Source organism: Heloderma suspectum, chromosome 5 (genome assembly GCF_057233095.1).
Source record: "Heloderma suspectum isolate Gila_16-S chromosome 5, 16-S_ref, whole genome shotgun sequence".
NCBI classification, from domain to species: domain Eukaryota; kingdom Metazoa; phylum Chordata; class Lepidosauria; order Squamata; family Helodermatidae; genus Heloderma; species Heloderma suspectum.
This window is the reverse complement of record NC_139462.1, coordinates 98,574,937-98,588,672: the sequence shown is the minus strand read 5'-3', so window position 1 is coordinate 98,588,672 and position 13,736 is coordinate 98,574,937. Positions and strand designations below refer to the sequence as shown.

The following is a 13,736-nucleotide window of genomic DNA, read 5'->3' as shown; positions in this document are numbered from 1 at the left end:
CCTGGCAGGCAGAAAACCCACTGGTGTACTCCCATACATGGGTAGTGGCCTGCTTTTGGCTTATGGGATCACATCACATATGCCCTGACTAGAATGCACCAGAAAGTTATCTGCCCAGGAATCTGAAATCCATGACATACTTTAAGGCAGCCTTCCTCAACCTGACACCCACCAGATGTATTGGATTACAATTCTTATCATTCCCAGGCACCATGACCACTGGGGATTATGGGAATTGTAATCCAACACATCTGGAGTGTGTAGGTTGGGGAAGTCTGCTTTAAGAGAACAAACTTGTTTTCAAATAGTAAAATAACTTACCAGAAATCCTTGCTTCCTGATCCAACCTTCTCTTTCTCTCTCTCCCCCAGAATCACTACCACAGCTGCTTGCATGATGGATTTACGCAGGTATCCTCTGGACGAACAGAACTGCACACTGGAAATTGAAAGTTGTAAGTTGTCTTGTCATTTTCCATTGGTTTCTGTAAAAGTACAAACTTGCTTTGAAACAGAATGCATGGTGCAAGAACGAAACAATAGATTGCAGATATTTTCAGCATAAAGCAACATTCATCTAAATTACTGGTGTTTTTCTGAGCTCTAATGAATTTGCTGATAATACCCCTTGCCTCATTTGATTGACACATTGTGTATTGTGAAGGGGTGGGAAGGGGGTTAAGAGGGGTTGCCCCCAAACTCCCAATTCCCTGCAGTAGGGGCAGCAGGCAAACAAATTATTCGGTAGACTGCCACCATCCCTGAACATCCAAACCCAGGCTGAGCCAGGGGATACTCAGATTTTTCAGGGCTCACTTGGGGCACAGAAATAAGGGTTCAAGCTGACACCCTCTATTTCATACCCCAGGCCCAAAATTCTAAACAGTAGCAAGACCAAAGCAGAAGGCTCTGAATTTGGTACTGAGGCTTAAGTGGAATAAAGCACACACAAACTTTGAAATAGATGTAAAGTTTATTAACAATAAGGAAGGGCGAAAGGGGTAAAAAAAAGGTATGCAAATATCAGAGGAAATAAAAGAAAACCCAAAGCAATCAGAGAAGCCCTTTAAACAATGGAGAAACCTTTTGCAGCAATGCTACAGGCAAAAACAATAAAGCAATACCTATGCTATCCTAAACGTTATCAAAGTAAGGGTCTTCCTATAGGGCAGGGCCCAATTCAGGATCCCAAAGCTCACAGGCCCACAAACCAATAAGCAGACAAAGACTAAAGATCAAAACAAAGACCAGACTGGAGACAAACAAAAATGAAGATCAGATTGAAGACCAAATACCAAAAGTAGCCCCCCCCCCTAGTTTTATACTCCTCCCGGCCCTTGAGATGTGTGAGGTGAGCCTCCATAGCCAATTACAGTTGGGCTGGGTAACTGTCTTGGCTTCCAGGAGAGGTGGGGGAGTGAAGACCTCTCACTGCAACCCAGCTGAAATCAGTCTAATTTTGGCAGAAATTCTGCTCTGACCTTGGAAGGCCTGGAGACTAGAAAACTTTATGATAACGCACACAGGTGGTTTTAACAAATGTGTGCCAGGCGCCCAGGCCCTCCTTATGAAATGGAGCTTGTTACCAGCAACTACTCTCAAAAAGAAAATGGATTTCTTGACAGGTATGATATGGATCCGAGTTAATAATGGGTATTCCAGATCTGCTATTAACTCCTTAAAAAACTTTAGAAACATCATTTTGCCACCTTATCTTTAAAATTGAACAAAAATAGCTGTTCCCATGACAGAAGTGCATCTAAATTAATTACTGTTACTGAAAACGTTTGGTATAATCCATTATATGTACCATACAATTGCAACTGTGTAACTGCATTTTTTATCGTCATCTGGGTAGCAAAGTCTAATTTGCAGATTAATCTACCGAGCCTTCAGTTGATTAATCTGTAAGTGCCAATTTTAATCAGTGCGGGCAATTTTTAATGGGTGGAGAGTGACACTAGTTTATTTTAAAGGGTGTTTTATTTCTGTTGTACTACTGTAACAGGGAATGATAAAGGTATTATTAAAGATATTGCTTCTCCTAACAGTGATAAAGTTGTTGTTGTTGTTGTTGTTGTTCAGTCGTTCAGTCGTGTCCGACTCTTCGTGACCCCATGGACCATAGCACGCCAGGCCTTCCTGTCCTGCGCTCTCTCCCGGAGTGTGCTCAAGTTCATATTCATTGCATCCGTGATGCTATCTAGCCATCTCATCCTCTGCCGTCCCCTTCTCCTTTTGCCTTCAGTCTTTCCCAGCATCAGGGTCTTTTCCAGGGAGTTTTCTCTTCGCATTAGGTGGCCAAAATATTGGAGCTTCAGCTTCATTATCTGTCCTTCCAATGAGCACTCAGGGTTGATTTCCTTTAGGATGGACTGATTTGACCTCCTTGCAGTCCAGGGCACTCGTAAGAGTCTTCTCCAGCACCACAGTTCGAAAGCATCAATTCTTCGGCGCTCAGCCTTCCTTATAGTCCAGCTCTCACAGCCATACATTACTACTGGGAAAACCATAGCTTTGATTAGACGGACCTTTGTCGGCAAGGTGATGTCTCTGCTTCTTACTATGCTGTCTAGGTTGGCCATAGCTTTCCTCCCAAGGAGCAAGCGTCTTTTAATTTCATGGCTACAGTCACCATCTGTGGTGATCTTGGAGCCCAAGAAAGTAAAATCTGTCACTGCTTCCATTTCTTCCCCTTCTATATGCCAGGAAGTGATGGGGCCAGATGCCATGATCTTTGTTTTTTTAATGTTGAGTTTCAAACCAGCTTTTGCACTCTCCTCTTTCACCCTCAACAAGAGGCTCTTTAGATCCTCTTCGCTTTCTGCCATTAGGGTGGTATCGTCTGCATATCGGAGGTTGTTGATAATTCTCCCGGCAATCTTAATTCCGACCTCTGATTCATCCAACCCGGCATTTCTCATGATGTACTCTGCATATAAGTTAAATAAGCAGGGTGACAATATGCAGCCTTGTCGTACTCCTTTCCCAATTTTGAACCAATCGGTTGTTCCATGTCTGGTTCTTACTGTTGCTTCTTGACCCTCGTACAGGTTTCTCAGGAGACAGGTAAGGTGGTCTGGTACTCCCATCACTTTCAGAATTTGCCACAGTTTGTTGTGATCCACACAATCAAAGGCTTTAGCGTAGTCAATGAAGCAGAAATAGACGTTTTTCTGGAATTCTCTTGCTTTCTCCATGATGCAGCGAATGTTGGTGATTTGATCTCTAGTTCCTCTGCCTCTTCTAAACCCAGCTTGTACTTCCGGTAGTTCTCGGTTCGCATACTGCTGAAGCCTAGCTTGTAGGATTTTGAGCATCACCTTGCTGGCATGTGAAATGAGCGCAATTGTGTGGTAGTTTGAACACTCTTTGGCGTTGCCCTTCTTTGGAATTGGAATGTAAACTGACCTTTTCCAGTCTTGTGGCCACTGTTGAGTGTTCCAGATTTGTTGGCATATTGAATGCAGCACTTTAACAGCATCATCTTTTAGGATTTTAAATAGCTCGGCTGGAATACTGTCATCTCTGCTAGCTTTGTTGTTACTAATGCTTCCTAAGGCCCACTTGACTTCACTCTCGAGGATGTCCGGCTCAAGTTCAGTGACCGCATTATCATGGCTATCAGGGACATTCAGATCTTTCCTGTATAGTTCTTCTGTGTATTCTTGCCACCTCTTCTTAATCTCATCTGCTTCTGTTAGGTCCCTGCCTTCTTTGTCCTTGATCATGCCCGTCTTTGCACAAAACGTTCCCTTGAGATCTCCAATTTTCTTGAAGAGATCTCTAGTCTTTCCCATTCTGTTGTTTTCCTCGATTTCTTTGCATTGTTCATTTAAGAAGGCCTTCTTGTCTCTCCTTGCTATTCTCTGGAACTCTGCATTCAGTTGGGTATATCTTCCCCTTTCTCCCTTGCTTTTCGCTTCCCTTCTTTCCTCAGCTACTTGTAAAGCCTCATCAGACAGCCACTTTGCTTTCTTGCATTTCTTTTTCTTTGGGATGGATTGAGTTGCTGCCTCCTGAACAATGTTACGGACCTCCGTCCATAGTTCCTCAGGCACTCTGTCTATCAGGTCTAATCCCTGAAATCTATTCCTCACCTCCACTGTATATTCATCAGGGATATGATTGAGGTCATACCTGAACGGTTTAGTGGTTTTCCCGACGTTCTTCAATTTAAGCCGAAATTTTGCAAGAAGCAGCTCATGATCTGAGCCACAGTCAGCTCCAGGTCTTGTTTTTACTGACTGTATGGAGCTTCTCCATCTTTGGCTGCAAAGGACATAATCAATCTGATTTCGATATTGACCATCTGGTGATGTCCATGTGTAGAGTCGCCTCTTGTGCTGTTGGAAAAGAGTGTTTGCTATGATCAGCATGTTCTCTTGGCAAAACTCTATTAGCTTTTGTCCTGCTTCATTTTGTACACCAAGGCCATGCCTGCCTGTTATCCCGGTGATTTCTTGACTTCCTACTTTAGCATTCCAATCCCCTATGATGAAGAGGACATCTTTTTTTGGTGTTAGTTCTAGGAGGTGTTGTAGGTCTTCATAGAACCGATCCACCTCAGCTTCTTCGGCCTCAGTGGTTGGGGCATAGACTTGAATTACTGTGATGTTGAATGGTTTGCCTTGGATTCGTACTGAGATCATTCTATCATTTTTAAGATTGTACCCCAGTACTGCTTTTCCCACCCTTTTGTTGACTATGAGTGCTACTCCATTTCTTCTAAGGGATTCTTGCCCACAATAGTAGATATGATAGTCACCTGAATTAAATTCGCCCATGCCTGTCCATTTTAGTTCGCTGATTCCCAAGATGTCGATGTTCAATCTTGCCATCTCATGTTTGACCACCTCCAGCTTACCTTGATTCATTGATCTGACATTCCAGGTTCCTAAACAATATTGTTCTTTACAGCATCGGATTTTCTTTTCACCACCAGACACATCCACAGCTGAGTGTCCTTTCGGCTTTGGCCCAGCCGCTTCACTCTTTCTGGCGCTACTTGGAAATACCCTCTGCTCCTCCCCAGTAGCATATTGGACACCTTCCGACCTGAGGGGCTCATCTTCCGGCGTCATCTCGTTTAGCCTTGTGATACATTCCATGGGGTTTTCTTGGCAAGAATACTGGAGTGGGTTGCCATTTCCTTCTCCAGTGGACCACATTTTGTCAGAACTCTCTGCCATGACCTGTCCGTCTTGGGTGGCCCTTCACGGCATAGCTTATGGCTTCATTGAGTTACGCAAGCCCCTTCGCCACAACAAGGCAGTGATCCATGAAGGGGAGTGATAAAGTAGCTTTTGTTAAACTGGAAGATCTTTCAAAGTTCCTTGAGTATCATAAAAAGCATCTGTTTTAAGGCGCTGATAATATGCAAATGTATTTTACTTAAATCGGTTGCTTAACTGGATAAAAGGAAGATGGTTAATCAGCTAAAATGACTATAACTAATTGATAGCCCTAATTAAGTAGCCAAAGGCCAGTCAAGTTTGATTGGCGAAGGACGGGTGGGTGAAAAAGTTCAGTCCTTTCCCAACTGATCTTACTACCACCCCATAGACCTGCTCAGTACCTCCGTTCCCAAAATGGAGAAGCTAGGCTGGTCCCATCCCTTTACTCCACCCCAGGGATATTGAACCTCTTTCAGCCTGTGGGCCAAATTCAATTTTGGTGATGCTCTTGGGGGTGGCATTCCAGTGGTATGCAGGGCTAAAAGAAAAAGAAGTAGGGCCAAAAACTAAAACAAAAATACCAGCATATTTTAGCTTAAAACTCTTACTGCCCGTATAACGAAGTCTTAGGAGAGGCATTTCAACCTTTTAGGATAGGGAAAAACTGCACAAAAGCCAGGAAACCACCAAACAATTGGTGGTTGGGGGAAAGGGCGTGGCCTTCAGAGGAACCCCAGAGTGATAAGTAGGAGAGGAGGGAGCAGAGAATTTTCCCTCCCTGCCTGTGCCTCCTCATCTTGTTAAGAGTTATATTTGTTTGATAAGTATAGTTGTGTAGTTTCAGCGTGTAACTGGTCCAAGACAAGTACTATAGAAAGAAACACCCACATACTGCCCCTACAAAAGCAAACAGCATTGTAGAACACTTAATACCATAGAACACTTACTACCAGTGAAGAAGGAAGGAAGGAAGGAAGGAAGGAAGGAAGGAAGGAAGGAAGGAAGCTGGAGAGTTGCAATCTACATCAAAGGCCCCATCTACATGGCACCGCTTTCACCTCTCACCCCGTTGCAACTACGCAGCATTGCAGCTTCGAAGTAGCTTCTGGTGGTATGCGCTCACAATTTGCTGTGCGCTTCCCTAACAGACTCCGCTGTGCCCTTTCCTTTTATTTTTGTCATTATACTTAAATGCACAGCTGTGCAGTCCTGTGAGCGCGAGGGTGCAACACTTCATTGGCTGGTTTGTATTTTAGGGGCTCTGCTGTGTCTTTCTGTCCCTAGTTAGGTAAAAAGTATTTTTTGCGCCTTCATTTCCACACCATCTGTTTGTCAGTTCCCGAGCCTGAGACTCTCACCATGGTTTGCACCCATCGCTCCAAAATGGTGGCTGGAGCAAAGTTGGTCCTCCCCCAAGACCCCTCCCCTGGCCCTTGGGTACTGAGTCCAAAAGCAACCATTGCGAAGATACGAACCTGCAAAAGTGTGATTAAATAGATGAAAATGCCATTCTGTGCCTCTGTAACTGCGCAGCTGCGAAGGGATGGGGGGAGTAAAGGGGCATCACAGAGTGATGCAGGCATTATGCACGCCTACAACACGCCCACTGCAAAATGCAAAGTCAGTTTGGGGAAGGGACAGACAGCTCACAAGTGTGGGGAAACTTGTAGCAAACGAAAAACATTGCAGCAAAACAACTCCTTGGAGCTCTGCATTTTCCGGGCGAAAACCACAGATGGTTGCAAAGTGGCGACTGCATCATCTGTCATGAGGGCCCTCAACTCGCACCCACCCCGGAGTAAAAGTCAGGTGTAGATGGGCCCAAAGAGTAGTTACAAGAAGAAACTAGTGGAGGAAGAAAACAAGATCCCTTTTGTCTATCCCCACCCCCCTTACTGATTCAGATGACTTATCACAAGCATTGTTGCTTTACTCCAGCACACCCATCATTTAAGGCAGGGGTCCTGAACATGGCACCCACGGATACCAGTGAAAGGGTCCCCAACATGGTGCCCGCAGGCACCCACAAAACTTTAACTTTTTTTTTAATCCTGTTTTTTTAAATATATTTACCTGGATTTGTATATATCCATAGCAATGAATACATATGACATGCATACAACTTTCTAGCAATTATACATAGGTTTCAACAAAAGCGGACCAAATATCCATTTTGTTTATGCCACCCATTCAAGTACTGAAAGTGTTGTAAGGTCCTCAGTCTGTTGCATTATAGGAGTTTATCCTTCCAATGTTGAAATATCAGTCTTTTTAGCTGTCAAAAGGGCGTGGAGGATCCATTTACACTGACCATTTGTTAATTTCCATGAAGCAAGTGAATAATTTAAAAGAGTGTGTACATCAGTGAATATTAAAGACTGTTCCAGTACAAAATTTATCTGCCTAATAACCTCCCCAAAAGACACAATCACTGGGCATTGCCTAAACATATGTTTAAAAGAAGCATTAGCTGTATTGCACCACCAGCAATTAGCTGAATTAGACAATCCCTTATTAAAGAGACATTGCGGTGTCCAATAGAAATGAAACAAATGTTTTTGCTGAATAAGACGCAGCCTAAGGTCCATAGACATGACACGAAGATGCGAAAGTAGCGATCCACTGATTAGGCATTTTGTAGTGGTGCCTACAGCAGTTTCTCAAATTCCCAAATGCGCCCCAGGGTCCAAAAAGGTTGGGCACCCCTTATTTAAGGCATTCACCCAGGCAAAGCAAAGGGTAGGGTCAGGCCTGGCCCTGTACCTATTAAGTGAAAACTACCATGGCCTCCAAACTTTACTCCTCCCCACCCCACCACCTTAGTTTCTGATTGGAAAGTTGCTGCAATCAGGGTCAGCATCAAACGTAGGCATGGTTGGGCTCCTGCCAAGGGCCTACACAAACAGTGTAGGGCCCTGAGGAGGAAAAGTTTTCAGACCTTCCCAAGAACTACAACAGGCTGGGGGTATTCTGACACTATAAGCCTTTATTAAGCAGATTCTGAGCAGAGCATACTAGTATGGGTGGATCACACACACAGGAGGAACACACCCTGGTACAGATAAGCAGTAACTTATATACTTTGCAATTTCTTGCTGCGCCACCATGCTCAGCCAATCAGGTACTGACATGCTTACAGAGGTTACTACAGTTAAAGCACATACACACAGAAAACAAGAAGTTTCCAGCACACTCTTCTTATCTACTTATACACATTCCTTTATATGGCAATATTCTCGAACACTCAGAGGGAGGCCTGTCTTAATAGCTGCAGCCTGAACAGAACTACAGTTTTCCTTCGCAGCCCACACTGAGGGCCCACTGACCAGAGCCTCCTGGAGTTGCTCCTCCTGTTCACCATTGCAGCCTGCTTGTTCAGCTGTCTCTCAATCTGGCCCAGACAATAGTGGTGGTGAGAAATATGTCACAACCTACTTGCTCCCTGGCTCTCTGCCTGTCAAGCAAGCAAGTGGTAGCAATATTGAGAAAGAGGATGAGGACCAATAGCAGCTGGTGATCCTGGTGGTGAGATTCACTGAGGGAGTCTTCAGCGTGTCTTGTTGCCCAAGGGCCCTCAAAAGCCTGGAGCCAGCACTGCTTGTAATGACAGAGATCATATAGCATAGGAACCACAGTGTTCAGTTTGTTGTTGCAACAGAGGGAAGTCATTCTGTGGGACACTGCAAAACCTCAAAATTTGTTAAATAACAATTCTATTTTATACAATCATTGGCTACTATGCATGATGGCTATAGATTAATTCCAGTATTAGAGGCAGTATGCCTCTGAATACCTGTTGCTAGGGGACATGAGTAGGCAGGTGCTATTGAGCTCATGTCCTACTTGTGGGCCTCCCATAGGCCCCTGCCTAGTCAGCATGGGAACAGAATGCTAGAGTAGATATTCCTTTGGTCTGATCCAGCACAGCTCTTTTTGTGTTCTTAAATAAAATCCTTTTGCTTTCTACTCCAGTCTTGGTGTGAAAGAGTAAATGCAGGCCCACACAATTTGTGACCCACCAAACCAAATACTTCTAACCAGCCTTGTGTGGAGGCCTACCAGGAACTTGATAAGCCTCTTGTAGCCTGTGTGGTATAGCGGTTAATGTTGGACTAGGCCCTAGATGACCTTGGTTCAAATCTTCACTCAGCCATGAAATTCACTGTATGACTCTGAACCAGTTACTATCTCTCAGCAAAACCTACTCCACAGGGCTGCTGTGAAGGGTGGAGAACCATGTACACTATCCCAAGCTCCTTGGAGGAATGGCAGAATCGAAATGTCAATCATCATCATCATCATAATACCTGCCTAAGACTGCAAGAACTGGACTGGGGGGAGGTTGTCAAGTACCTAGCAGACCATAATATATGGCTGTATTAGGCTATGTGTAACTCAGTGGGTCACAAATTGTGCATGCCTGAATAAGTGGCTCTCTGATTTTGTGTTTGCTTTAACTGGCATCCCTTCTGTTTGCTTTAGCATCCTTGTCATCTTTTACAATATTATCAACCATCATCAATTACTATCAAATATAGAACATCAGTTACTGAATACTAATTGCCAAATGTAAAACACTAAATATCACATTGTGAGCATTCAGCGGGTGACACCATAAAATTGGCTTCCACATGAAATAAGGGATCGTGGGCGGAATAGAAAATGTCTCATTAAGTCATTTATGTTTCTGAAACAGTCTGTTGCTGTGTTTTCTCCTTTCTGCAGAAATAGGTACCATCTTAAATGTATATAATGTTTGAACATAGTTAGGGGTCAATTTGAAGAGGCACTGGTATGAATCAATTAAAAATACTCCAGTAGACTCTCTCGATGGTTGTTGCCAGGAAGGAGGAAATGCTCCAACAGCTGTGTTCCGATCAAAACCTTCATTACCACTTACATTGGCAAAAAATGTTATGACAGATTTGAGCAGAACGATTATCAGTTTTTCTTTGCAACGAGACTGCATTGATAAAATGATTGCTTATGGAGAACACGCACTTTGGGTTGAAAGGGTTTCATACTAAAGGAGAAAGTCCACTTCATACCATTGCGGCTGGGCCAATTCATTGTGCCGCCTTCGTAAGAACATAAGAAGACCCATGCTGAATCAGCCTGAAGGCCTATCTAGTCCAGCATTCTGTTCACACTGGATGCCTATGGAAAGCCCACAAACAGACCAAGAGCTGGGTAGCACCCTCCCGCCCATATTACCCAGCAACTGAAATGCAGACACATACAGCCTCAGATACTGGAGGTAGTATATAGCCATCATGACTAGCTTTATCCTCCATGAATTTGTCTAACGCCACTTTAAAGCCATCCAAATTGGTGGCCATCGCTACATCTTGTGGTAGTAAATTCCACAGTTTAACTATGTGCTGTGTAAAGAAGTACTTCCTTTTATCTGTCCTGAATCTCCCACCATTCAGCTTCATGGGATGAGACCAAAAAATAAATAAATCATCCCCTTATCCACTTTCTCCACACCATGCATAATTTTGTATGCCTCCATTATCTCCTGAAGAACGTCGGGAAAACCACTAAACCGTTCAGGTATGACCTCAATCATATCCCTGATGAATATACAGTGGAGGTGAGGAATAGATTTCAGGGATTAGACCTGATAGACAGAGTGCCTGAGGAACTATGGACGGAGGTCCGTAACATTGTTCAGGAGGCAGCAACTCAATCCATCCCAAAGAAAAAGAAATGCAAGAAAGCAAAGTGGCTGTCTGATGAGGCTTTACAAGTAGCTGAGGAAAGAAGGGAAGCGAAAAGCAAGGCAGAAAGGGGAAGAAATATCCAACTGAATGCAGAGTTCCAGAGAATAGCAAGGAGAGACAAGAAGGCCTTCTTAAATGAACAATGCAAAGAAATCGAGGAAAACAACAGAATGGGAAAGACTAGAGATCTCTTCAAGAAAATTGGAGATCTCAAGGGAACGTTTTGTGCAAAGACGGGCATGATCAAGGACAAAGAAGGCAGGGACCTAACAGAAGCAGATGAGATTAAGAAGAGGTGGCAAGAATACACAGAAGAACTATACAGGAAAGATCTGAATGTCCCTGATAGCCATGATAGTGCGGTCACTGAACTTGAGCCGGACATCCTCGAGAGTGAAGTCAAGTGGGCCTTAGGAAGCATTACTAACAACAAAGCTAGCGGAGATGACAGTATTCCAGCCGAGCTATTTAAAATCCTAAAAGATGATGCTGTTAAAGTGCTGCATTCAATATGCCAACAAATCTGGAACACTCAACAGTGGCCACAAGACTGGAAAAGGTCAGTTTACATTCCAATTCCAAAGAAGGGCAACGCCAAAGAGTGTTCAAACTACCGCACAATTGCGCTCATTTCACATGCCAGCAAGGTGATGCTCAAAATCCTACAAGCTAGGCTTCAGCAGTATGCGAACCGAGAACTACCGGAAGTACAAGCTGGGTTTAGAAGAGGCAGAGGAACTAGAGATCAAATCGCTAACATTCGCTGCATCATGGAGAAAGCAAGAGAATTCCAGAAAAACGTCTATTTCTGCTTCATTGACTACGCTAAAGCCTTTGATTGTGTGGATCACAACAAACTGTGGCAAATTCTGAAAGTGATGGGAGTACCAGACCACCTTACCTGTCTCCTGAGAAACCTGTACGAGGGTCAAGAAGCAACAGTAAGAACCAGACATGGAACAACCGATTGGTTCAAAATTGGGAAAGGAGTACGACAAGGCTGCATATTGTCACCCTGCTTATTTAACTTATATGCAGAGTACATCATGAGAAATGTTGGGTTGGATGAATCAGAGGTCGGAATTAAGATTGCTGGGAGAATTATCAACAACCTCCGATATGCAGACGATACCACCCTAATGGCAGAAAGCAAAGAGGATCTAAAGAGCCTCTTGTTGAGGGTGAAAGAGGAGAGTGCAAAAGCTGGTTTGAAACTCAACATTAAAAAAACGAAGATCATGGCATCTGGCCCCATCACTTCCTGGCATATAGAAGGGGAAGAAATGGAAGCAGTGACAGATTTTACTTTCTTGGGCTCCAAGATCACCGCAGACGGTGACTGTAGCCATGAAATTAAAAGACGCTTGCTCCTTGGGAGGAAAGCTATGGCCAACCTAGACAGCATAGTAAGAAGCAGAGACATCACCTTGCCAACAAATGTCCGTCTAATCAAAGCTATGGTTTTCCCAGTAGTAATGTATGGCTGTGAGAGCTGGACTATAAGGAAGGCTGAGCGCCGAAGAATTGATGCTTTCGAACTGTGGTGCTGGAGAAGACTCTTACGAGTGCCCTGGACTGCAAGGAGGTCAAATCAGTCCATCCTAAAGGAAATCAACCCTGAGTGCTCATTGGAAGGACAGATAATGAAGCTGAAGCTCCAATATTTTGGCCACCTAATGCGAAGAGAAAACTCCCTGGAAAAGACCCTGATGCTGGGAAAGACTGAAGGCAAAAGGAGAAGGGGACGGCAGAGGATGAGATGGCTAGATAGCATCACGGATGCAATGAATATGAACTTGAGCACGCTCCGGGAGAGAGCGCAGGACAGGAAGGCCTGGAGTGCTATGGTCCATGGGGTCACGAAGAGTCGGACACGACTGAACGACTGAACAACAACAACATTATCTTCTCCGTCGCACTAAGCTAAACAGTCCTAGACGTTGTAACTTTTCATCATAGGAGAGGTCTTCTGGCCCCTTGCTCATTTTTGTTGCCATTTTCTGCACCTCCCCTTTGACACTGTGGTTAGGGCCTGCAAACCCTGTAACCCGCCTAGCCCATTGGAGCCCACCTGTCGCAGGTGACTGCCTACCAGGGGCTAGATAAGACTCCTTTTCCCTTAGCTATCTGGGGTGGCAAAATCAGGGAGTACTCAAGCCCCTGGCAGGCCACAATGCATTGCTGGATGGTGTGTTCAGTTTGTTGGGTCACAAACTGAACAGGGTTGGGTTAGAGTGCCACCATCCTAAGTGGGCAATTCCCTCTGTACAGGATATTTTTAAGACGCTGAACTGCAGACTGGAAGGTCGGCAGGTCAGCAGTTCGAGACCCAAGTGCCGCGTGACAGAGTGAGTTCCCGTCTTCAGTCCCAGCTCCTGCCAACCTAGCAGTTCGAAAGCAAGAAATTGCAAGTAGATAAATAGGTACCGCTTCGGCGGGAAAGGTAACAGCGTTCCGTGCACCTCGGTGTTCAGTCATGCTGGCCACATGACCACGGAAGCGTCTTCGGACAGCGCTGGCTCTTCGGCTTAGAAACGGGGATGAGCACCGCACCCTAGAGTCGGACACGACTGGTTGGGGACACCTTTACCTTTTTAAAGGGATTATACCAGAATGCATAGACACACACACCACCACCACCAAATCTGCACAAGTGGAAGGGGTTTCTAACAATCATTTTTGCTTGGCTCAAAGTCACTAAGTGCAGCTAAGACAGCCTTCCCCAAGTCGGTGCCCTCCAGATGTGTTGGTCTGCCACTCCCATCATCCCCAGCCAGCATGCCCAATGACCATGCTGAGTAGAAATAGCAGGGGTTGTAGTCCAAAACATCTGG

At 44.6% G+C, this 13,736-nt stretch overlaps 1 protein-coding gene across 1 annotated transcript in view; it reads left to right on the top strand.

Annotated features, from left to right (window-relative positions):
- GABRB1 (gamma-aminobutyric acid type A receptor subunit beta1) overlaps positions 1 to 13,736 on the top strand; it is a 188,305-nt gene that overhangs the window by 143,508 nt on the left and 31,061 nt on the right. The window contains exon 5 of the mRNA XM_084856854.1: positions 372 to 454. Within this exon, the coding sequence (XP_084712980.1) occupies positions 372 to 454 (83 nt within the window). The remainder of the gene's footprint in view (positions 1 to 371; positions 455 to 13,736) is intronic.